The 22,852-nt window shown below is 53.3% G+C and overlaps 1 protein-coding gene across 2 annotated transcripts in view; it reads left to right on the plus strand.

The window, feature by feature from the left end:
- ATP6V1A (ATPase H+ transporting V1 subunit A) overlaps positions 1–19,058 on the plus strand; it is a 53,121-nt gene extending 34,063 nt beyond the window's left edge. For both annotated transcript variants that reach the window (XM_069760540.1, XM_069760542.1), the window contains exons 5-16: positions 4,215–4,429; positions 5,730–5,867; positions 6,818–6,969; positions 8,173–8,335; positions 10,872–10,980; positions 11,061–11,183; positions 11,380–11,494; positions 13,197–13,260; positions 14,265–14,468; positions 15,547–15,641; positions 16,351–16,522; positions 17,141–19,058. In XM_069760540.1, the coding sequence (XP_069616641.1) occupies positions 4,215–4,429; positions 5,730–5,867; positions 6,818–6,969; positions 8,173–8,335; positions 10,872–10,980; positions 11,061–11,183; positions 11,380–11,494; positions 13,197–13,260; positions 14,265–14,468; positions 15,547–15,641; positions 16,351–16,522; positions 17,141–17,233 (1,643 nt within the window). In that variant the 3' untranslated portion in view covers positions 17,234–19,058. The remainder of the gene's footprint in view (positions 1–4,214; positions 4,430–5,729; positions 5,868–6,817; positions 6,970–8,172; positions 8,336–10,871; positions 10,981–11,060; positions 11,184–11,379; positions 11,495–13,196; positions 13,261–14,264; positions 14,469–15,546; positions 15,642–16,350; positions 16,523–17,140) is intronic.
- The last annotated feature ends 3,794 nt before the right edge of the window (positions 19,059–22,852 follow it).

The following is a 22,852-nucleotide window of genomic DNA, read 5'->3' on the forward strand; positions in this document are numbered from 1 at the left end:
TGCACCAGCAGAATAGTGAGTGCAGCTCTGGAGTATAATACAGGATGTAACTCAGGATCAGTAATGTAATGTATGTACACAGTGACTGTACCAGCAGAATAGTGAGTGCAGCTCTGGAGTATAATACAGGATGTAACTCAGGATCAGTAATGTAATGTATGTACACAGTGAGTGCACCAGCAGAATAGTGAGTGCAGCTCTGGGGTATAATACAGGATGTAACTCAGGATCAGTAATGTATGTACACAGTGACTGCACCAGCAGAATAGTGAGTGCAGCTCTGGGGTATAATACAGGAGGTAACTCAGGATTAGTAATGTAATGTATGTACACAGTGACTGCACCAGCAGAATAGTGAGTGCAGCTCTGTGGTATAATACAGGATGTAACTCAGGATCAGTAATGTATGTACACAGTGACTGCACCAGCAGAATAGTGAGTGCAGCTCTGGGGTATAATACAGGATGTAACTCAGGATCAGTAATGTATGTACACAGTGACTGCACCAGCAGAATAGTGAGTGCAGCTCTGGGGTATAATACCGGAGGTAACTCAGGATCAGTAATGTATGTACACAGTGACTGCACCAGCAGAATAGTGAGTGCAGCTCTGGAGTATAATACAGGATGTAACTCAGGATCAGTAATGTATGTACACAGTGACTGCACCAGCAGAATAGTGAGTACAGCTCTGGGGTATAATACAGGATGTAACTCAGGATCAGTAATGTAATGTATGTACACAGTGACTGCACCAGCAGAATAGTGAGTGCAGCTCTGGAGATAATACAGGATGTAACTCAGGATCAGTAATGTATGTACACAGTGACTGCACCAGCAGAATAGTGAGTGCAGCTCTGGGGTATAATGTAACTCAAGAGCAATGAATAATTCAGACCCCGTGGATATTGGTGCAGAAGTTGCAGTGCGGTCAGACTTAGTTGTGTAAAAAATAGTGATGAGCGAATATACTCGTTACTTGAGATTTCTCGAGCACGCTCTGGTGTCCTCCGAGTATTTTTTATTGCTCGGAGATTTAGTTTTTATTGCCGCAGCTGAATGATTTACATCTGTTATCCAGCATAAGTACATGTGGGGGTTGCCTGGTTGCTAGGGAATCCCCACATGTACTTATGCTGCTAACAGATGTAAATCATTCAGCTGCGGCAATAAAAACGAAATCTCGGAGCACTAAAAAATACTCGGCGGTCACCCGAGCGTGCTCGGGAAATCTCAAGTAACAAGTATATTCGCTCATCACTAGTAAAAAAGTGTTTGCCCCTTCCTGATTTCCTATTCTTTTCCATGTTTGTTTCACTTCCATGTTTCAGATCACCAAACTAATATTTAAATTTGTTATAAAGATAACCCAACCAAACACAGAATGCAGTTTATAAATGAAGGTATTTATTGTTAAGGGAAAAGGAAATCCAAACCTACTGGGCCCTGTGTGAAAAAGTGATTGCTCTCCTGACCCTGTTAATTTGTTTTAACTGTGGTTTATCACATCTTTGGAAAGCGGAGTTCAAATTCCCTAGCCATTCATGTTCTTATCCTCAAAAGATAGACATCATGCCGCGATCCAAAGAAATTCTGGAACAAATGAGAAGCAAAGTGATTGAGATCTATCAGTCTGGAAAAGGTTATGAAGCCATTTCTCAAGCTTTGGGACTGCAGTGAACCACAGTGAGAGCCATTATTCACAAATGGCAAAAACATGGAACAGCGGAGAACCTTCCCAGGAGTGACCGACTGACCAAAATTACCCCAAGAGCGGAGCAACAATTCATCCAAGAGGTCACAAATGACCCCACAACAACGTCAAAAGTACTGTAGGCCTCACTTGCCTCTCTTAAGGTCAGTGTTCATGACTCCACCATAAGAAAGAGAATGGGCAGAGTTAGAAGACGAAAACCACTGCTGAGTAATAAGAACATGAAGGCTCGTCTCCGTATCGACAGAAAACATCTTGATGATCCACAAGACTTTTGGGAGAATAGTCTGTGGACTGACAAGACAAAAGTTGAACTTTTTTAAGGGTGTATGTCCCAATACATCTGGTGTAGAAGTAACAGCATTTCAGAAAAGGAACATCATACCTACAGTAAAATATGGTGGTGGTAGTGTGATGGTCTGAGGCTGTTTTGCTGCCTCACAACCTGGAAGACTTGTGGTAAATAGAACTATGAATTCTGCAGTCTATCAAAAAATCCTGAAGGAGAACGTCCGGCCATCCGTTCATGATTTCAAGCTGAAGTGCACTTGGGTTATGTAGCAGGACAATGATCCAAAACAACCAGCAAGTCCACCTCTGAATGGCTTAAGAAAAACGAAATTAAGACTTTGGAGTGGCCTAGTCAAAGTCCTGACCTTAATCGGTTGAGGTGCTGTAACATGACCTTAACCCCTTACCGGCATCGGACGTACTATACCGTCCGATGCCGGCTCCCCTGCTTTGATGCAGGGCTCCGCGGTGAGCCCGCACCAAAGCCGGGACATGTCAGCTGTTTTGAACAGCTGACATGTGCCCGTAATAGGCGCGGGCAGAATCGCGATCTGCCCGCACCTATTAACTAGTTAAATGCCGCTGTCAAACGCAGACAGCGGCATTTAACTACCGCTTCCGGCCGGGCGGCCGGAAATGACGTCATCGCCGACCCCCGTCACATGTCCGGGGGTCGGCGATGCGTCTCCATTGTAGCCATAGAGGTCCTTGAGACCTCTATGGTTACTGATTGCCCGTCGCTGTGAGCGCCACCCTGTGGTCGGCGCTCACAGCACACGTGCAATTCTGCTACATAGCAGCGATCAGCAGATCGCTGCTATGTAGCAGAGCCGATCGAGTTGTGCCTGCTTCTAGCCTCCCATGGAGGCTATTGAAGCATGGCAAAAGTTAAAAAAAAAAAGTTTAAAAAAATGTGAAAAAAATAAAAAAAACATAAAAGTTTAAATCACCCCCCTTTCGCCCCAATCAAAATAAATCAATAAAAAAAATATCAAATCTACGCATATTTGGTATCGCCGCGCTCAGAATTGCCCGATCTATCAAATAAAAAAAAGTATTAACCTGATCGCTAAACAGCGTAGCGGGAAAAAAACTCGAAACGCCAGAATTACGTTTTTTTGGTCGCCGCGACATTGCATTAAAATGCAATATCGGGCGATCAAAAGAACGTATCTGCACCGAAATGCTATCATTAAAAACGTCATCTCGGCACGCAAAAAATAAGCCCTCAACCGACCCCAGATCACGAAAAATGGAGACGCTACGAGTATCGGAAAATGGCGCAATTTTTTTTTTTTTTTTTTTTAGCAAAGTTTGGAATTTTTTTTCACCACTTAGATAAAAAATAACCTAGTCATGTTTGGTGTCTGTGAACTCGTAATGACCTGGAGAATCATAATGGCAGGTCATTTTTAGCATTTAGTGAACCTAGCAAAAAAGCCAAACAAAAAACCAATGTGGGATTGCACTTTTTTTGCAATTTCACCGCACTTGGAATTTTTTTCCCGTTTTCTAGTACACGACATGCTAAAACCAATGATGTCGTTCAAAAGTACAACTCGTCCCGCAAAAAATAAGCCCTCACATGGCCAAATTGACGGAAAAATAAAAAAGTTATGGCTCTGGGAAGGAGGGGAGCGAAAAACGAACACGGAAAAACGAAAAATCCCCTGGTCATGAAGGGGTTAAAAAGGCGGTTCATGCTCGGAAACCTCCAATGTGGCTGAATTACAACAATTCTGCACAGATGAGCGGCCAAAATTCCTCCAGAGCGTTGTAAAAGCCTCATTGCCAGTTATCACAAACGCTTGATTGCAATTGTTGCTGCTAAGGGTGGCCCAACCAGTTATTAGGTTTAGGGGCAATCACTTTATCACACTGGACCCTGTAGGTTTGGATTTCTTTTTCCCTTAATAATAACGACTTTCATTTATAACCTACGTTGTGTGATTACTTGTCATCTTTGTCTAATGTTTACATTTGTTTGGTGTCTGAAACATTGAAGTGACAAACATGCGAAAGAATAGGAAATCAGGAAGGGGGTGAACACTTTTTCACACAACTGTGCCTTTGTGTTCTCTTACGGTTGCTCGGATACAGGTGAGTTTGTCAGAGATCTGGGCTGTGTGTTTCCTGGGATCTGAGGATTTGGATGATTTCTTGTGTTCGATGTGTCTGCATTGTGGATTTCCTTAGCGTTGCTCTTGTAGCCGGTGTATCGGTGGGAGACCCTGTCCTCCGCACCGGGAAGCCCCTCTCTGTGGAGCTGGGTCCTGGCATTATGGGATCCATTTTTGATGGTATCCAGAGGCCCCTGAAAGACATCAGTGACTCCACGCAAAGTATCTACATCCCCCGGGGTGTGAACGTGTCCGCCCTGAGCAAGGACATTAAGTGGGAGTTCACCCCGTTGAAAAGTCTCCGAGTGAGTGGCCTGACGTTAACGGTACAACTCTCCCTAAACCAGACCTCGCCGGCTGTCAGAAACCTTCTGATACTGGAAACAGTCAGCAAGGCGGTGCACCGACATTACAGCCAGAGACAGGCGAAGTGATAAGATATTATGTATTCTGTACATGATTCCCTGGATCGCACTCCTCTCACACCGGCGGGCTCGGCATTGTCCGGATCACCCGCATTCCCTCACACCTGCAGACTTAATGCATGGGTCTCCCTCCTCCCCTCGCGCCCGGCGTGTCCCGCCTCCCCTGACGCCCGGCGTGTCCCGCCTCCCCTGACGCCCGGCGTGTCCCGCCTCCCCTGACGCCCGGCGTGTCCCGCCTCCCCTGACGCCCGGCGTGTCCCGCCTCCCCTGACGCCCGGCGTGTCCCGCCTCCCCTGACGCCCGGCGTGTCCCGCCTCCCCTGACGCCCGGCGTGTCCCGCCTCCCCTGACGCCCGGCGTGTCCCGCCTCCCCTGACGCCCGGCGTGTCCCGCCTCCCCTGACGCCCGGCGTGTCCCGCCTCCCCTGACGCCCGGCGTGTCCCCTGACGCCCGGCGTGTCCCGCCTCCCCTGACGCCCGGCGTGTCCCGCCTCCCCTGACGCCCGGCGTGTCCCGCCTCCCCTGACGCCCGGCGTGTCCCGCCTCCCCTGACGCCCGGCGTGTCCCGCCTCCCCTGACGCCCGGCGTGTCCCGCCTCCCCTGACGCCCGGCGTGTCCCGCCTCCCCTGACGCCCGGCGTGTCCCGCCTCCCCTGACGCCCGGCGTGTCCCGCCTCCCCTGACGCCCGGCGTGTCCCGCCTCCCCTGACGCCCGGCGTGTCCCGCCTCCCCTGACGCCCGGCGTGTCCCTCCTCCCCTGACGCCCGGCGTGTCCCGCCTCCCCTGACGCCCGGCGTGTCCCGCCTCCCCTGACGCCCGGCGTGTCCCGCCTCCCCTGACGCCCGGCGTGTCCCGCCTCCCCTGACGCCCGGCGTGTCCCGCCTCCCCTGACGCCCGGCGTGTCCCGCCTCCCCTGACGCCCGGCGTGTCCCGCCTCCCCTGACGCCCGGCGTGTCCCGCCTCCCCTGACGCCCGGCGTGTCCCGCCTCCCCTGACGCCCGGCGTGTCCCGCCTCCCCTGGCGCCCGGCGTGTCCCGCCTCCCCTGGCGCCCGGCGTGTCCCGCCTCCCCTGGCGCCCGGCGCGGCCCGCCTCCCCTGACGCCCGGCGCGGCCCGCCTCCCCTCACCCCCGCAGGCTCCGCATTGCTCCACCTTCATTGTGTATTTCTGTGTTTCTCCCGCAGGTCGGCAGTCACATCACGGGAGGAGACATCTATGGCTCCGTGTTTGAGAACTCCCTTATCAAACACAATATTATGCTTCCTCCTCGCAACCGAGGAACAGTCACCTACCTGGCACCGCCCGGGCACTACGACACCTCGGTAAGATCTACCGGTTGCTTTACTCCACACTTTTTGTATTTATTTTGTTGTCTATGGTTTTGTGGAAGAAACCAAAAGCAAGTATTTGAGTCTCCTGCAGCGCCCCCACAGGAGGAAAGAAGCATTACATTTCTTTTTAATAATTGAAATCCTTTGGTTTCCTGAGACGCTCCGGAGAATCTCGATAATGAGACCCCCTTACATTAATGGGTGGTATCGCAGAGACATCTTCTTCTCATCATAGAAGATATGTGCACATTCCACTTGGGGAAAAAAAACAAAAAACCTCGCCACAGAAAACGAGCTCCAGCGATCGGCACAGTAAGGAAATAAAGCTACAGGGCTGGAAAAATGTAGACTTTTTTTTAACCAAGTAATGATTTTCTTTAATAAAATACTATTAAAAAAGTCCCAAAGCAAAAAAATAAAATAAACGCTACAAGTTGGGGTTTCTCCGTAATTTCGCCGACCTGGAGAATCTTCACAATGAATGAAAGCCATAGAATCAGAGCCCTGACAGCGTAATTTCATCGCACTTGGATTTTTCTCCCCATTTTTCAGTACATTTCGTAAAATAAATGTTGTTATTCAAGACTACAACTCGATCCGCGAAAACACAGCCGACTCCGGCGTCTGGGACCGAGAACTGATACAGGTTATGGCTCCTGGAAGAAAGGGCGGAGGAAAAAACAAAAGCGCACGCCGTCAAGCGGAAGAAAAAGCCGTAAAGAGGAGGCGTCTCACGGCGGTCATTGCTGAACGCTGCAGATTCGGCTCAGTGCTCCGCCTCATCTAGGTGCAGATTCCTTAGGCAGCGTTCACACCTCAGAGCTGCATTCACTATTCTGCTGGTTGTCACTGGGAATCTTCTTTCTTATATGTAGACACTACTACTCCCAGCATGTCCTGCTCTGAGTGTGATTTAACCCTTTCCTGTCGTTCCCTCCCAGGACGTGGTGCTGGAGCTGGAGTTCGAGGGTGTGAAGGAGAAGTTCACCATGGTGCAGGTGTGGCCGGTGCGATCCGTCCGTCCAGTGACCGAGAAGCTGCCGGCGAACCACCCGCTGCTGACCGGCCAGAGAGTCCTGGACGCGCTGTTCCCGTGAGTCCCCTCTGATGTGCAGGTTCAGGATCTCTGCTTGCTGTCAGCGCACAATGTCCTCCACATACATGTCCGATCCATGGCTCCTTCCCAATCACCTCTAGTGTGATCCGCCCAGGTCTCCACTATGCGGGTGATCACAGGGGCACGGTCACTGGCTGGGCCTCTTATACGGAGGGATTGATCACGGGGGGCAATGTCACTGGCCGCACCGCTTATATGGAGGGATTGATCACGGGGGGCACGGTCACTGGCCGAGCCTCTTATACGGAAGGATTGATCACGGGGGGCACGGTCACTGGCCGTACCGCTTATACGGAGGGATTGATCACGGGGGGCACGGTCACTGGCAGGACCTCTTATATGGAGGGACTGATCACGGGGGGCAATGTCACTGGCCGCACCGCTTATATGGAGGGATTGATCACGGGGGGCACGGTCACTGGCCGAGCCTCTTATACGGAAGGATTGATCACGGGGGGCACAGTAACTGGCCGAGCCTCTTATACGGAAGGATTGATCACGGGGGGCACGGTCACTGGCAGGACCTCTTATATGGAGGGACTGATCACGGGGGGAAATGTCACTGGCCGCACCGCTTATATGGAGGGATTGATCACGGGGGGCACGGTCACTGGCCGAGCCTCTTATACGGAAGGATTGATCACGGGGGGGGGGCACGGTCACTGGCCGTACCGCTTATACGGAGGGATTGATCACGCGGGGGCACGGTCACTGGCTGGACCTCTTATACGGAGGGATTGATGACGGGGGGCACGGTCACTGGCCGGGCCTCTTATACGGAGGGATTGATGACGGGGGGCACGGTCACTGGCTGGGCCTCTTATACGGAGGGATTGATGACGGGGGGCACGGTCACTTGCCGGGCCTCTTATACGGAGGGATTGATCACGGGGGGCATGATCACTGGCCAAACCTCTTATATGGAGGGATTGATCACGGGGGGCACGGTCACTGGCCGAACCTCTTATATAGAGGGATTGATCACAGGGGGCACGGTCACTGGCCGGGCCTCTTATACGGAGGGATTCGGAGTTCATTTCCCCTTCTTTTTTTTGTGGATTTAGCTTTGTCACAGAAATTCTCTGTTTTGTCCCCGGATTAAATTGGTGGAATGAAAATAGAGAACATGAGAATATGAGTCCGCGTGTGAGCGAGACTGATGTGCGATTCCCCCCGCAGGTGCGTACAAGGTGGGACCACCGCCATCCCGGGGGCTTTCGGTTGTGGTAAAACTGTGATCTCACAATCATTGTCCAAGTACTCAAACAGCAACGTCATCATCTACGTAGGATGTGGAGAAAGAGGGAACGAGATGTCTGAAGTCCTGAGGGACTTTCCTGAGGTGAGAAGCTGCGGCTGAGACAAGTGTCCTCAGAAACCCAGAAACAAAGTGCAGACAGACCCCAGAGCTGCACTCACTATTCTGCTGGTGCAGTCACTGTGTACATACATTACATTACTGATCCTGAGTTACATCCTGTATTATACTCCAGAGCTGCACTCACTATTCTGCTGGTGCAGTCACTGTGTACATACATTACATTACTGATCCTGAGTTACATCCTGTATTATACTCCAGAGCTGCACTCACTATTCTGGTGCAGTCACTGTGTACATACAATACATTACTGATCCTGAGTTACATCCTGTATTATACTCCAGAGCTGCACTCACTATTCTGCTGGTGCAGTCACTGTGTACATACAATACATTACTGATCCTGAGTTACATCCTGTATTATACTCCAGAGCTGCACTCACTATTCTGCTGGTGCAGTCACTGTGTACATACATTACACTACTGATCCTGAGTTACATCCTGTATTATACTCCAGAGCTGCACTCACTATTCTGCTGGTGCAGTCACTGTGTACATACATTACATTACTGATCCTGAGTTACCTCCTGTATTATACTCCAGAGCTGCACTCACTATTCTGCTGGTGCAGTCACTGTATACATACATTACATTACTGATCCTGAGTTACCTCCTGCATTATACCCCAGAGCTGCACTCACTATTCTGCTGGTGCAGTCACTGTGTACATACATTACATTACTGATCCTGAGTTACATCCTGTATTATACCCCAGAGCTGCACTCACTATTCTGCTGGTGCAGTCACTGTGTACATACATTACATTACTGATCCTGAGTTACCTCCTGCATTATACTCCAGAGCTGCACTCACTATTCTGCTGGTGCAGTCACTGTGTACATACATTGCATTACTGATCCTGAGTTACATCCTGTATTATACCCCAGAGCTGCACTCACTATTCTGCTGGTGCAGTCACTGTGTACATACATTACTGATCCTGAGTTACATCCTGTATTATACTCCAGAGCTGCAGTCACTATTCTGCTGGTGCAGTCACTGTGTACATACATTACACTACTGATCCTGAGTTACATCCTTTATTATACTCCAGAGCTGCACTCACTATTCTGCTGGTGCAGTCACTGTGTACATACATTACATTACTGATCCTGAGTTACCTCCTGTATTATACCCTAGAGCTGCACTCTCTATTCTGCTGGTGCAGTCACTGTGTGCATACATTACATTACTGATCCTGAGTTGCATCCTGTATTATACTCCAGAGCTGCACTCACTATTCTGCTGGAGCAGTCACTGTGTACATACATTACATTACTGATCCTGAGTTACCTCCTGTATTATACTCCAGAGCTGCACTCACTATTCTGCTGGTGCAGTCACTGTGTACATACATTACATTACTGATCCTGAGTTACATCCTGTATTATACTCCAGAGCTGCACTCACTATTCTGCTGGCACAGTTACTGTGTACATACATTACTGATCCTGAGTTACTGCCTGTATTATACTCCTGGATGTAACTCAGGATCAGTAATGTAATGTATGTACACAGTAACTGTGCCAGCAGAATAGTGAGTGCAGCTCTGGAGTATAATGCAAGATGTAACTCAGGATCAGTAATGTAATGTATGTACACAGTGACTGCACCAGCAGAATAGTGAGTGCAGCTCTGGGGTATAATACAGGATGTAACTCAGGATCGGTAATGTAATGTATGTACACAGTGACTGCACCAGCAGAATAGTGAGTGCAGCTCTGGAGTATAATACAGGATGTAACTCAGGATCGGTAATGTAATGTATGTACACAGTGACTGCACCAGCAGAATAGTGAGTGCAGCTCTGGAGTATAATACATGATGTAACTCAGGATCAGTAATGTATGTACACAGTGACTGCACCAGCAGAATAGTGAGTGCAGCTCTGGAGTATAATACAGGATATAACTCCGGATCAGTAATGTAATGTATGTACACAGTGACTGCACCACTAGAATAGTGAGTGCAGCTCTGGAGTATAATACAGGATGTAACTCAGGATCAGTAATGTAATGTATGTACACAGTGACTGCACCAGTAGAATAGTGAGTGCAGCTCTGGAGTATAATACAGGATGTAACTCCGGATCAGTAATGTAATGTATATACACAGTGACCTCCAGAGCTGCATTCAGTATTCTGCTGGATGCTTTTGGAGACAGTCAGCAGACTTGTGGACTGAGTTAGTACAGCACTTGGTATATGGAGGACAAATTGTGTGTAAGTTCTATGCAGAAACAGAACAAGCAGGGCATGCTGGGAGATTTCAGCTCTGCCATCTTTGTGGATTTTGTGTTCCTTCCACTTCTCTACTTTGTGCTGTTCGCTGTGAGACCCCTCAGGTCTGTGCGCGGTGTCCGGCGTCCTTGTCTGACCTCACAGCCGCTATCGCTGGGCTGCGCTCTTCGGTTCTGAGCAGCTGTTTTCGGCAGTCGGCGGTGCTGTTTTTCTCGCTTTCTGGCTGCAGTTTACACGGGAGGCTTCTGCTTTGTGTTCCAGCTGACAATGGAGGCGGACGGTAAAGTGGAGAGCATCATGAAGAGAACCTCACTGGTCGCCAACACATCCAACATGCCCGTGGCAGCCAGAGAAGCCTCCATCTACACAGGTAAGCGCAGGGATCGGGTCTGGCGCCCCCTACTGGTCGTACAGGTTGTGGGATTCAATGCGCCACTTTCTGCCTTGCAGGAATCACGCTCTCCGAGTATTTCCGAGACATGGGCTATCACGTCAGCATGATGGCCGACTCCACCTCTCGATGGGCCGAGGCGCTCCGAGAAATCTCCGGACGTCTGGCAGAAATGCCCGCTGGTAAGTTCTCATTTTTAGTATTGGGAACAGCGCCACTTTGGTTTGTGTGGACGGGTCTGGTATTGCAGCTCTGGTGTATGTGAGGTATGTGGCCCCCAGTTGTGTGGGTGAAGGGCCCTAACACGGCATCTCCCTGTATCTGATGCATACATGGTATATGTGACGGCTCCGGTGGTTTTCTCCTTGCTCCCCGCAGACAGCGGTTATCCTGCCTACCTGGGAGCTCGCTTGGCCTCCTTCTATGAGCGAGCCGGACGGGTGAAGTGTCTGGGCAACCCCGAGCGGGAAGGCAGCGTCAGCATCGTGGGGGCGTAAGTATCGCCAGCGAACACGTAGCCCCCGAGGCAGCCGGGATTGTCTCCTCCGCTGGAAATGGAGGTCTTGTGCAGGAAAGAAATGCCGAAACTGTGGGGTCAAAAAGATTAGGCTTGTTACCCCTCATGTCTTATCAGGGGCATTGGGGGCCACATAAGTGAGAAAAGGGAGACGAGGGGGTAAGAATGAAAGACGAGAGCGGAGCACCCCTGGGCACCAAAGAGCGAGGCGAGAGTGGAGCACCCCGGGGCGCCAAAGAGCGAGACGAGAGTGGAGCACCCCGGGACACCAAAGAGCAAGACGAGAGTGGAGCACCCTGGGACACCAAAGAGTGAGACGAGAGCGGAGCACCCCGGGACACCAAAGAGTGAGACGAGAGCAGAGCACCCTGGGACACCAAAGAGCAAGACGAGAGCGGAGCAACCCGGGTCACCAAAGAGCGAGGCGAGAGCAGAGCACCCCGGGGCGCCAAAGAGTGAGACGAGAGCAGAGCACCCTGGGACACCAAAGAGCAAGACGAGAGCGGAGCAACCCGGGTCACCAAAGAGCGAGGCGAGAGCAGAGCACCCCGGGGCGCCAAAGAGCGAGACGAGAGCGGAGCACCCCGGGACACCAAAGAGCGAGAGACGAGAGCGGAGCACCCTGGGACACCAAAGAGCGAGACGAGAGCGGAGCACCCCGGGACACCAAAGAGCGAGACGAGAGCGGAGCATCCCGGTGCGCCAAAGAGCGAGAGATGAGAGCGGAGCACCCCGGGGCACCAAAGAGCGAGGCGAGAGCGGAGCACCCCGGGACACCAAAGAGTGAGACGAGAGCGGAGCAACCCTGGGCACCAAAGAGCGAGAGACGAGAGCAGAGCACCCTGGGGCACCAAAGAGTGAGACGAGAGCGGAGCAACCCTGGGCACCAAAGAGCGAGAGACGAGAGCAGAGCACCCTGGGGCACCAAAGAGTGAGACGAGAGCGGAGCACCCCGGGACACCAAAGAGCGAGACGAGAGCCAAGCACCCCGGGACACCAAAGAGTCAGACGAGAGCGGGGCGCCAAAGAGCGAGAGACGAGGACAGGGAGCAATAGACTGAGAGGAGGGGGAAAGTGTGAGACAGGAGGCGAAGATGGCGCAAAAAAGTTAGATGAGAGGGGGAATAGAGGGAGAGGAATACAATGGATGGACAGCGAGATGCTGCTCAGAGAGGAGGAGATGGTGAACGTTCTGACCCCGGAGCTTTGTAGCATGGCCCATCTGTAGGACTCCCCTTTTACTGATAAGTGGGGGTCCTAGAGCAGTGTGGAGCCGGCTGTGCGGCTGGTGCCGGGATATAAAGGGTTACCTGCAGTTCTGGTAATCGGCGCCAGATCAGAGTTTGAGGTTTTGCCAATCTCCACGCTCCGGCAGCCAAGAGAAGCTGAACTGCGCTGGAGTCGGAGGGGGCTACAGCCAGAGCCCCCCCGCTCACTGCTCACACCCGCATGTGGCCGCCTTTCATTGCGCTGCTCAATCCTCTTCTGTCCTACAAAGCACAGAGATCTGATATCCGTGTTTAGTTGCGTCATGACTTGTACTCCAGTCACATCCAGAGCTGCTTTCACAATCCTGCTGGCTGCTGCGTGGGTGCGCAGTGATGGTCTGCAGCCGGAGGCATTCTGTCCTGTGTACTATTGGGGGATATATATTCATGTCCTGCATTTTGTGTTTCAGCGTTTCTCCGCCCGGTGGAGACTTTTCGGACCCCGTCACCTCGGCCACCCTGGGGATCGTGCAGGTAATGTCGTTCCTCTGTGTGCAGAAACTCCGGTGTAGTATGACGTGCAGCAGAGCTGTGTGTGCGGAGACTCTGGTGTAGTGTGACGTGCAGCAGAGCTGTGTGTGCGGAGACTCCGGTGTAGTATAACATGCAGCAGAGCTGTGTGTGCGGGGACTCCGGTGTAGTATGACATGCAGCAGAGCTGTGTGTGCGGGGACTCCGGTGTAGTATGACATGCAGCAGAGCTGTGTGTGCGGAGGCTCCGGTGTAGTATGACGTGCAGCAGAGCTGTGTGTGCGGAGACTCTGGTGTAGTGTGACGTGCAGCAGAGCTGTGTGTGCGGAGACTCCGGTGTAGTATGACATGCAGCAGAGCTGTGTGTGCGGGGACTCCGGTGTAGTATGACATGCAGCAGAGCTGTGTGTGCAGAGACTCTGGTGTAGTGTGACGTGCAGAGAGCTGTGTGTGCGGAGGCTTCGGTGTAGTGTGACGTGCAGCAGAGCTGTGTGTGCGGAGACTCCGGTGTAGTGTGACGAGCAGCAGAGCTGTGTGTGCGGAGGCTTCGGTGTAGTGTGACGTGCAGCAGAGCTGTGTGTGCGGAGACTCTGGTGTAGTGTGACGTGCAGCAGAGCTGTGTGTGCGGAGACTCCGGTGTAGTGTGACGAGCAGCAGAGCTGTGTGTGCGGAGACTCCGGTGTAGTATGACATGCAGCAGAGCTGTGTGTGCGGGGACTCCGGTGTAGTATGACATGCAGCAGAGCTGTGTGTGCGGAGACTCTGGTGTAGTGTGACGTGCAGAGAGCTATGTGTGCGGAGGCTTCGGTGTAGTGTGACGTGCAGCAGAGCTGTGTGTGCGGAGACTCCGGTGTAGTATGACGTGCAGCAGAGCTGTGTGTGCGGAGACTCTGGTGTAGTGTGATGTGCAGCAGAGCTGTGTGTGCGGAGGCTTCGGTGTAGTGTGACGTGCAGCAGAGCTGTGTATACCCCTTATGCTGTTGCTGATGTCGCCTTCCTTTGTGCAGGTCTTCTGGGGTTTGGATAAGAAGTTGGCTCAGAGGAAGCACTTCCCCTCTGTGAATTGGCTGATCAGCTATAGTAAGTACACCCGAGCGCTGGACGAATATTACGACAAGCACTTCCCTGAGTTTGTGCCACTGAGGACCAAAGCCAAGGAGATTCTGCAGGAAGAGGAGGACCTGGCTGAGATCGTGCAGCTGGTTGGAAAGGTAAGAGATGTTCTGTGTTTGAGCAGTGTCCGGCCGGGGATCCTCTGTGCGGTGTCTGGCCGGGGATCCTCTGTGCGGTGTCTGGCCGGGGATCCTCTGTGCGGTGTCTGGCCGGGGATCCTCTGTGCGGTGTCTGGCCGGGGATCCTCTGTGCGGTGTCTGGCCGGGGATCCTCTGTGCGGTGTCTGGCCGGGGATCCTCTGTGCGGTGTCTGGCCGGGGATCCTCTGTGCGGTGTCTGGCCGGGGATCCTCTGTGCGGTGTCTGGCCGGGGATCCTCTGTGCGGTGTCTGGCCGGGGATCCTCTGTGCGGTGTCTGGCCGGGGATCCTCTGTGCGGTGTCCGGCCGGGGATCCTCTGTGCGGTGTCCGGCCGGGGATCCTCTGTGCGGTGTCCGGCCGGGGATCCTCTGTGCGGTGTCCGGCCGGGGATCCTCTGTGCGGTGTCTGGCCGGGGATCCTCTGTGCGGTGTCTGGCCGGGGATCCTCTGTGCGGTGTCTGGCCGGGGATCCTCTGTGCGGTGTCTGGCCGGGGATCCTCTGTGCGGTGTCTGGCCGGGGATCCTCTGTGCGGTGTCTGGCCGGGGATCCTCTGTGCGGTGTCCGGCCGGGGATCCTCTGTGCGGTGTCTGGCCGGGGATCCTCTGTGCGGTGTCTGGCCGGGGATCCTCTGTGCGGTGTCTGGCCGGGGATCCTCTGTGCGGTGTCTGGCCGGGGATCCTCTGTGCGGTGTCTGGCCGGGGATCCTCTGTGCGGTGTCCGGCCGGGGATCCTCTGTGCGGTGTCTGGCCGGGGATCCTCTGTGCGGTGTCTGGCCGGGGATCCTCTGTGCGGTGTCTGGCCGGGGATCTTCTGTGCGGTGTCCGGCCGGGGATCCTCTAACACAGGGGTCCCCAACTCCAGTCCTCAAGGCCCACCAACAGGTCATGTTTTCAGGATTTCCTTTGCATTGCACAGGTGATGCAATTATTACCTGGGCAAGACTAAGGAAATCCTGAAAACATGACATTTTGGTGGGCCTTGAGGACTGGAGTTGGGGACCCCTGCTCTAACACCATTACCTCTGTTGCTTTGTTTCAGGCTTCATTGGCAGAAACAGATAAGATCACTCTGGAAGTGGCCAAACTGATTAAGGACGACTTTCTTCAGCAGAACGGTTATACTCCATACGACAGGTGATGTATGCTCCGTACCTTCACATTGTGGTGTGATGATAATGTCTGTAGGCTCAGAAGCTGTCCCCAGCGTACGTATTATCAAGGGTCAGAAGCTGACTCCAGCATAAGGTTGAGGGTCAAAAGTAGGGCTTAGGACTGGAGGGTCGGGAGTTGTCTCCGGCGGGTCGGGAGGTGTCCCGGCGCTATGGCCAGCACATCGGGAGGGGTCCCCGACGCTGTGGCTGGAGGTTCGGGAGGCGTACCCAACGCTGTGGCTGGAGGTTCGGGAGGCGTCCCCGGTGCTGTGGCTGGATAGTCGGGAGGCTTCCCCTGCGCTGTGTCCGGAGGGTTGGGAGGCGTCCCCGACGCTGTGTCCGGAGGGTTGGGAGGCGTCCCCGGCGCTGTGTCCGGAGGGTTGGGAGGCGTCCCCCGACGCTGTGTCCGGAGGGTTGGGAGGCGTCCCCGGCGCTGTGGCTGGATGGTGGGGAGGCGTCCCGGCGCTGTGTCCGGAGGGTCGGGAGGCGTCCCCGGCGCTGTGGCCGGAGGGTCGGGAGGCGTCCCTGGCGCTGTGGCCGGAGGTTCGGGAGGCGTCCCCAGCGCTGTGGCTGGAGGGTCGTTGCATGTTTATTTCAGTGGGGCTCTCGTCTTCCTGCAGGAGGGATCGGGCATGTGCAGCTGCCATCATCTATTCCTTCAGATCATGTAATCGTAGTCTCTTGTGTTCCAGGTTCTGTCCTTTCTACAAGACAGTCGGCATGCTCAACAACATGATTGCTTTCTATGACATGGCCCGCCGTGCCGTGGAGACCACCGCTCAGAGCGACAACAAGATCACGTGGGCGATCATTAGGGAACACATGGGCGAGATACTGTACAGACTGACCTCCATGAAATTCAAGGTCAGGAATGCACGGCGTGGTGTCACATAGTGTTACGGGCGGTGACCTCCGTGGATTTTGCAGGCGCCAGTTTTCTTTGCAGCTTTGCATAAAATCTGTCTCTGAATACGGGAGCAGCAAAGTGGATGAGATTTGAGAAAACGTCATCAGACGCGGCGGGAAAATACCGCACGTAAATTGGTGACCGGTGCGGATGTTACAGCTGCGGAAGAAGTGAAAGTGTCTACTTTGCTGCAGATTCTTTATTTTCCTCACTTATATAGCGCCATTAATTAGACCGCTCTGCAGGGGGCAGCATTGGCCTGGATCCACTAGGGGGCGCTCACCGCACTCAATCTTCAGTAAGCTCTGAGCGCCCCCTAGTGGAAGCTGTAGGTTATTAGAATTGATGGCCGCAGGGCTGCCATGGAGCGGAGCTCAGCGCCCCTGTACCTGGGAAGCCGGTGTCCTGACGTGCGATCATCCGACCGGTGGGAGGCTGTGACTGATCTCCTTGGTCACGCTCCGCTCCTGGATGGTCGCAGTCTTCTCCACCTGGACGGTCCGTCGTGGTTCACGCTCTGCAGAACTTTCCGTTTTCGCTTATTTATGACGTCTGTTTTTTTTCTTTTGTTCCAGGACCCGGCGAAAGAAGGGGAAGCGAAGATCAAGGGCGACTACAACCAGCTCCTGGAGGACATGCAGAACGCCTTCCGCAGCCTGGAGGACTAATGCCGACCACCACCCCCATCATCTCAGACCTCCAGCTGCTGCATCAAGACTGGGGCCCCTGTACATCTCCTGGACTCACCACCCTTCCCTGTGTAGTAGCCCCCGAAACCCTTCACGTCCATTCCAGCAGTTTAATGGCGGCGTGCGTAGCTGTCGCCCCCTTCGTGTGGTCAATGAATGTTCTTATTGTGGAGCAGATGCCGGGGGAGGGGGGAGATGCAGCTGCAGTTGCTGCCGCTTTATGTATCTTGTCTTATCCTGGCAGCTACTGACCATCTTGTGAGTCAATAATGCCAATCAGGGCCGTCCTCCACCCCCAGTGATCAGCAGCTAGTCGCTGAACTACAACTCCCAGCATGCCATGATAGCCTCAGCAGGCTTAACCGGACAGTGCATGCTTGGAGTTGGAGTTTTGCAGCAGTTTGCCAATTACTGCTCTGCACATTCCAGCATCGCCGGGTATTATACTTTCCTGAATGATGCTACATGCTGAGTTTTGTAGTTCCTCCATCAGTATTCTCCTTCTGTGGTTTGTGTATATCCCTGCGGTGTACAGTAATCTGAGCCAAGCTGTGGGTACATACATACATATATATATATAATGTATGTTACCTACCAATTCCAGCAACTTTTTGTAAAATCGCTTAAATAGCAATCCCCCAATGCATTATTATGGAAATCGCTAGCTGAGGTCGCGGTCCAAAAAGTGAAGCTACACGGCCATTGTCTGCAGAGTATCGTGACTCGTCCCACATATACAATGTATGGGGGATTGCTTTTTAAGCAATTCTCCAATATATGACCTGAGCTTTGTGCGGTCACTGTAGCCCGACCCCCTCGACTAATCAACAATCAGCGTTTCTGCTGATTGTGCTGTTATGTGATCGCTGTGGCCGTGTCGTCTGTCTTGTCCACCTTGTTATATGTCCTGGCACTGGGGGCTCAGTGGTGGCCGTATAAATCTATACGCAGTGAGCTCCTCCTAGTGGTGGCTGTATAAATCTATACAAAGTGAACTCCCCTTAGTGGTGGCTGCATAAATCTATACAAAGTGAACTCCCCTTAGTGGTGGCTGCATAAATCTATATGCAGCGAGCTCCCCCTAGTGGCATCTGTATAAATTTATACGAGCAGTGAGCTCCTCCTAGTGGTGACCGTAGAAATCTGTACGCAGTGAGCTCCCCCTAGTGGTGGCCGTATAAATCTATATGCAGCGAGCTCTCCCTAGCCGTGGATATATAAATCTATGCTTGCTGAGCTCCCCCTGGTGGTGACTGAATCTATTTGCAGTGAGCTCCCCCTAGTGGTGACTGCAGACATTTCTTTTTCTGCAGCTCATGCCCGCTGGCGCGCTGAGGACTGTGCCCGGTATTCCTCCTCCCCCACCTCTTCTCCTGTGCACCTGGAGATAATGCTCATGAAATCACTGTAGCTCCATCCCCTCCTCCCCCGTGTGCGGTCATTTGTGGTGTAGCCCCCCCAGATGCCCTCCTGCCCCCATCGATGGGGGATGACTGACCCCTTGAAGCAAGATATGTAAAGACGGTAGATGTGTATTTATTGTACTGTTGGTGGGCTCCCTGCAGGGGGCGCCGCTGTGAGCAGCTCCTGGTATTAGTTTTGGTGTTTTTCTTGTCTGTGGCTGTTGCTTCTGTTATTTGTGTCTTTCATTTTTTTTTTTGGTTTGTTTCTGTTCATTTTCCTTTCAAGCTGTAAAATTTACAGAAAGAGATTTAAAGAGACAGTACCGCTCTGGTTTTATGACTTGAAGTTTATGTAAAGTTGTTCAAATTCTTGAGAATAAAATATAAATTTAAATGTAAAAGACGGTTTTATTTATTTTTAAAGTGTCGCATCATCCGCTTGTGCAGCACGGAGCTGAAATCCCCAGCAGCACAGAGGATTTCAGGGGGAGAAGGCTCTGATCTAAAAGATAGTCACAAGCTTTATAGAGCAGGGGTCCCCAACTCCAGTCCTCAAGGCCCACCAACATGTCATGTTTTCAGGATTTCCTTAGTCTTGCCCAGGTAATAATTGCATCACCTGTGCAATGCAAAGGAAGTACTGAAAACATGACCTGTTGGTGGGCCTTGAGGACTGGAGTTGGGGACCTCTGTTATAGAGTAGCAGCACAGAGGATTTCAGGAGAGAAAGATCAGGCTGTGAGTTACATGGTAGAAAGAAGCCGGTTGTCCGGGAGCGGGGGGCACTGTGGGGAGCGCTGTAGGGGGCACTGTATGGAGCGCTGTAGGGGGCACTATGGGGTACTGTAGGGGGGCACTGTAGGGAGCGCTGTATGGGGGCACTGTATGGGGTGCTGTAGGGGGCACTGTATGGGGTGCTGTAGGGGGCACTATGGGGTACTGTAGGGGGCACTGTATGGGGTGCTGTAGGGGGCACTGTTGGGAGCACTGTATGGAGCGCTGTAGGGGGCCACTGTATGGGGTACTGTAGGGGGCACTGTATGGGGTACTGTAGGGGGCACTGTTGGGAGCACTGTATGGAGCGCTGTAGGGGGGCACTATGGAGCGCTGTAGGGGGCCACTGTATGGAGCGCTGTAGGGGGCACTGTATGGAGCGCTGTAGGGGGGGCACTGTAGGGAGCGCTGTATGGGGGGCACTGTAGGGAGCGCTGTATGGGGGGCACTGTATGGAGCGCTGTAGGGGGGCACTGTATGGAGCGCTGTAGGGGGGCACTGTAGGGAGCGCTGTATGGGGGGCACTGTAGGGAGCGCTGTAGGGGGCACTGTAGTGAGCACTGTATGGAGCGCTGTAGGGGCCACTGTATGGAGCGCTGTAGGGGGGGCACTGTATGGAGCTCTGTATGGGGGCACTGTAGGGAGCATTGTAGGGGGCACCGTAGTGGGCACTGGGGAGCATTGTAGGGGGCACCGTAGTGGGCACTGCAGGGAGCGCTGTATGGGGGCACTGTGGGGAGCATTGTAGGGAGCGCTGTAGGGGGCACTGTAGAGGGCACTATGGAGCGCTGTAGGGGACACTAGTGGGCACTGTAGGGAGCGCTGTAGGGAGCATTGTAGGGGGCACTGTGGGGAGCATTGTAGGGGCACTGTAGGGGGCACTGTATGGAGCGCTGTAGGGGACACTAGTGGGCACTGTAGGGAGCGCTGTAGGGAGCATTGTAGGGGGCACTGTGGGGAGCATTGTAGGGGCACTGTAGGGAGCATTGTATGGAGCGCTGTAGGGGGCACTGTATGGAGCGCTGTAGGGGACACTAGTGGGCACTGTAGGGAGCATTGTAACGGGCACTCTATGGGGGCACTCAGGGCTCCCCCATCACTGGAAAGATCTGATCTGCAGCGATTATTACAGTCCTCGTCAGGAATCACACACCGACCGACCCTGCAGATCATCCCACAAATCATGGGGAGACACCTCCAACTACACCTCAGCTGCTGCAGAACTTAATCATACACCTCAGCTGCTGCAGAACCTCATCATACACCTCAGCTGCTGCAGACCCTCACCATACATCTCAGCTGCTGCAGAACCTCACCATGCACCTCAGCTGCTGCAGAACCTCACCATGCATCTCAGCTGCTGCAGAACCTCACCATGCATCTCAGCTGCTGCAGAACCTCACCATGCAACTCAGCTGCTGCAGAACCTCATAATACACCTCAGCTGCTGCAGAACCTCAATACACCTCAGCTGTTGCAGAACCTCAATACACCTCCGCTGCTGCAGATCCTCATCATACACCTCAGCTGCTGCAGAATACCATAATACACCTCAGCTGCTGCAGAACCTCATCATACACCTCAGCTGCTGCAGACGCTCACCATACATCTCAGCTGCTGCAGAACCTCATCATGCACCTCAGCTGCTGCAGAACCTCATCATACACCTCAGCTGCTGCAGACCCTCACCATACATCTCAGCTGCTGCAGAACCTCACCATGCACCTCAGCTGCTGCAGAACCTCACCATGCACCTCAGCTGCTGCAGAACCTCCCCATGCATCTCAGCTGCTGCAGAACCTCACCATGCAACTCAGCTGCTGCAGAACCTCATAATACACCTCAGCTGCTGCAGAACCTCAATACACCTCAGCTCCTGCAGAACCTCATCATACACCTCAGCTGCTGCAGAATACCATAATACACCTCAGCTGCTGCAGAACCTCATCATACACCTCAGCTGCTAGAGACCCTCATCATGCACCTCAGCTGCTGCAGAACCTGATCATACACCTCAGATGCTGCAGAACCTCATAAAGCACCTCAGCTGCTGCAGAGCACCATAATACACCTCAGCTGCTGCAGAACCTCATCATACATCAGCTGCTGCAAAACCTCATACAGCACAGCTGCTGCGGAACCTCATCATACATATCAGCTGCTGCAGAACCTCATAATATACCTCAGCTGCTGCAGATCCTCAACATACACCTCAGCTGCTGCAGAACCTCATAATACACCTCAGCTGCTGCAGTAGCTCATCATACTCTTTACCTGCTTCAGAACCTCATCACACACCTGAGCTGCTGCAGAACCTCATCATACATCTCAGCTGTTGCAAAACCTCATCATACACCACAGCTGCTGCGGAACCTCATCATACATTTCAGCAGCTGCAGAACCTCATCATACATCTCAGCTGCTGCAGAACCTCATCATACACCTCAGCCGCTGCAGAACCTCATACATCTCAGCTGCTGCAGAACCTCATCATACACTTCAGCTGCTGCAGAACCTCATAATGCACCTCAGCTGCTGCAGAACCTCACCATGCACCTGAGCTGCTGCAGAACCTCATCATACACCTCAGCTGCTGCAGAACCTCATCACACACCTCAGCTGCTGCAGAACCTCATCACACATCTCAGCTACTGCAGAACCTCATCATACACCTCAGCTGCTGCAGAACCTCATAATGCACCTCAGCTGCTGCAGAACCTCATCACAAACCTCAGTTGCTGCAGAACCTCATAATGCACCTCAGCTGCTGCAGAACCTCATCACAAACCTCAGTTGCTGCAGAACCTCATAATGCACCTCAGGTGCTGCAGATCGTCCTTATGATACCGGTGGGGCGTTCCCCAGCAGTGTCTCTGGGCCACTGCTCTGTGCGGCCCCCAGGGGGCAGTGCTTACGATGCAGCTGCTCACTGTACGGGAGTATCCAGGAAGTGTCAGTTCCGGTTCGTCGCCATGGAGACCGCTGCTCAGGATGAAGCCACTATGGAGTCGTGTCTCCTAGCAACCGCCATCCTCAGCATCTCCGGGAATGGAGGAAACTGCAGAAGGCGCAGAGCAGAACTCGGCCACACAGGTGAGAGCAGGGGCCCGAGAGGGGAGAGCAGGGGCCCGAGAGGGGAGAGCAGGGGCCCGAGAGGGGAGAGCAGGGGCCAGAGAGGGGAGAGCGGGGGCCCGAGAGGGGAGAGCAGGGGCCCGAGAGGGGAGAGCAGGGGCCACACAGGTGAGAGCAGGGGCCACAGAGGAGAGAGCGGGGGCCACACAGGTGAGAGCAGGGGCCACACAGGTGAGAGCAGGGGCCACACAGGTGAGAGCAGGGGCCCGAGAGGGGAGAGCAGGGGCCACAGAGGAGAGAGCAGGGGCCACAGAGGGGAGAGCAGGGGCCACAGAGGGGAGAGCAGGGG

The sequence above is a fragment of the Ranitomeya imitator genome, chromosome 3 (assembly GCF_032444005.1).
Source record: "Ranitomeya imitator isolate aRanImi1 chromosome 3, aRanImi1.pri, whole genome shotgun sequence".
Taxonomy (NCBI): domain Eukaryota; kingdom Metazoa; phylum Chordata; class Amphibia; order Anura; family Dendrobatidae; genus Ranitomeya; species Ranitomeya imitator.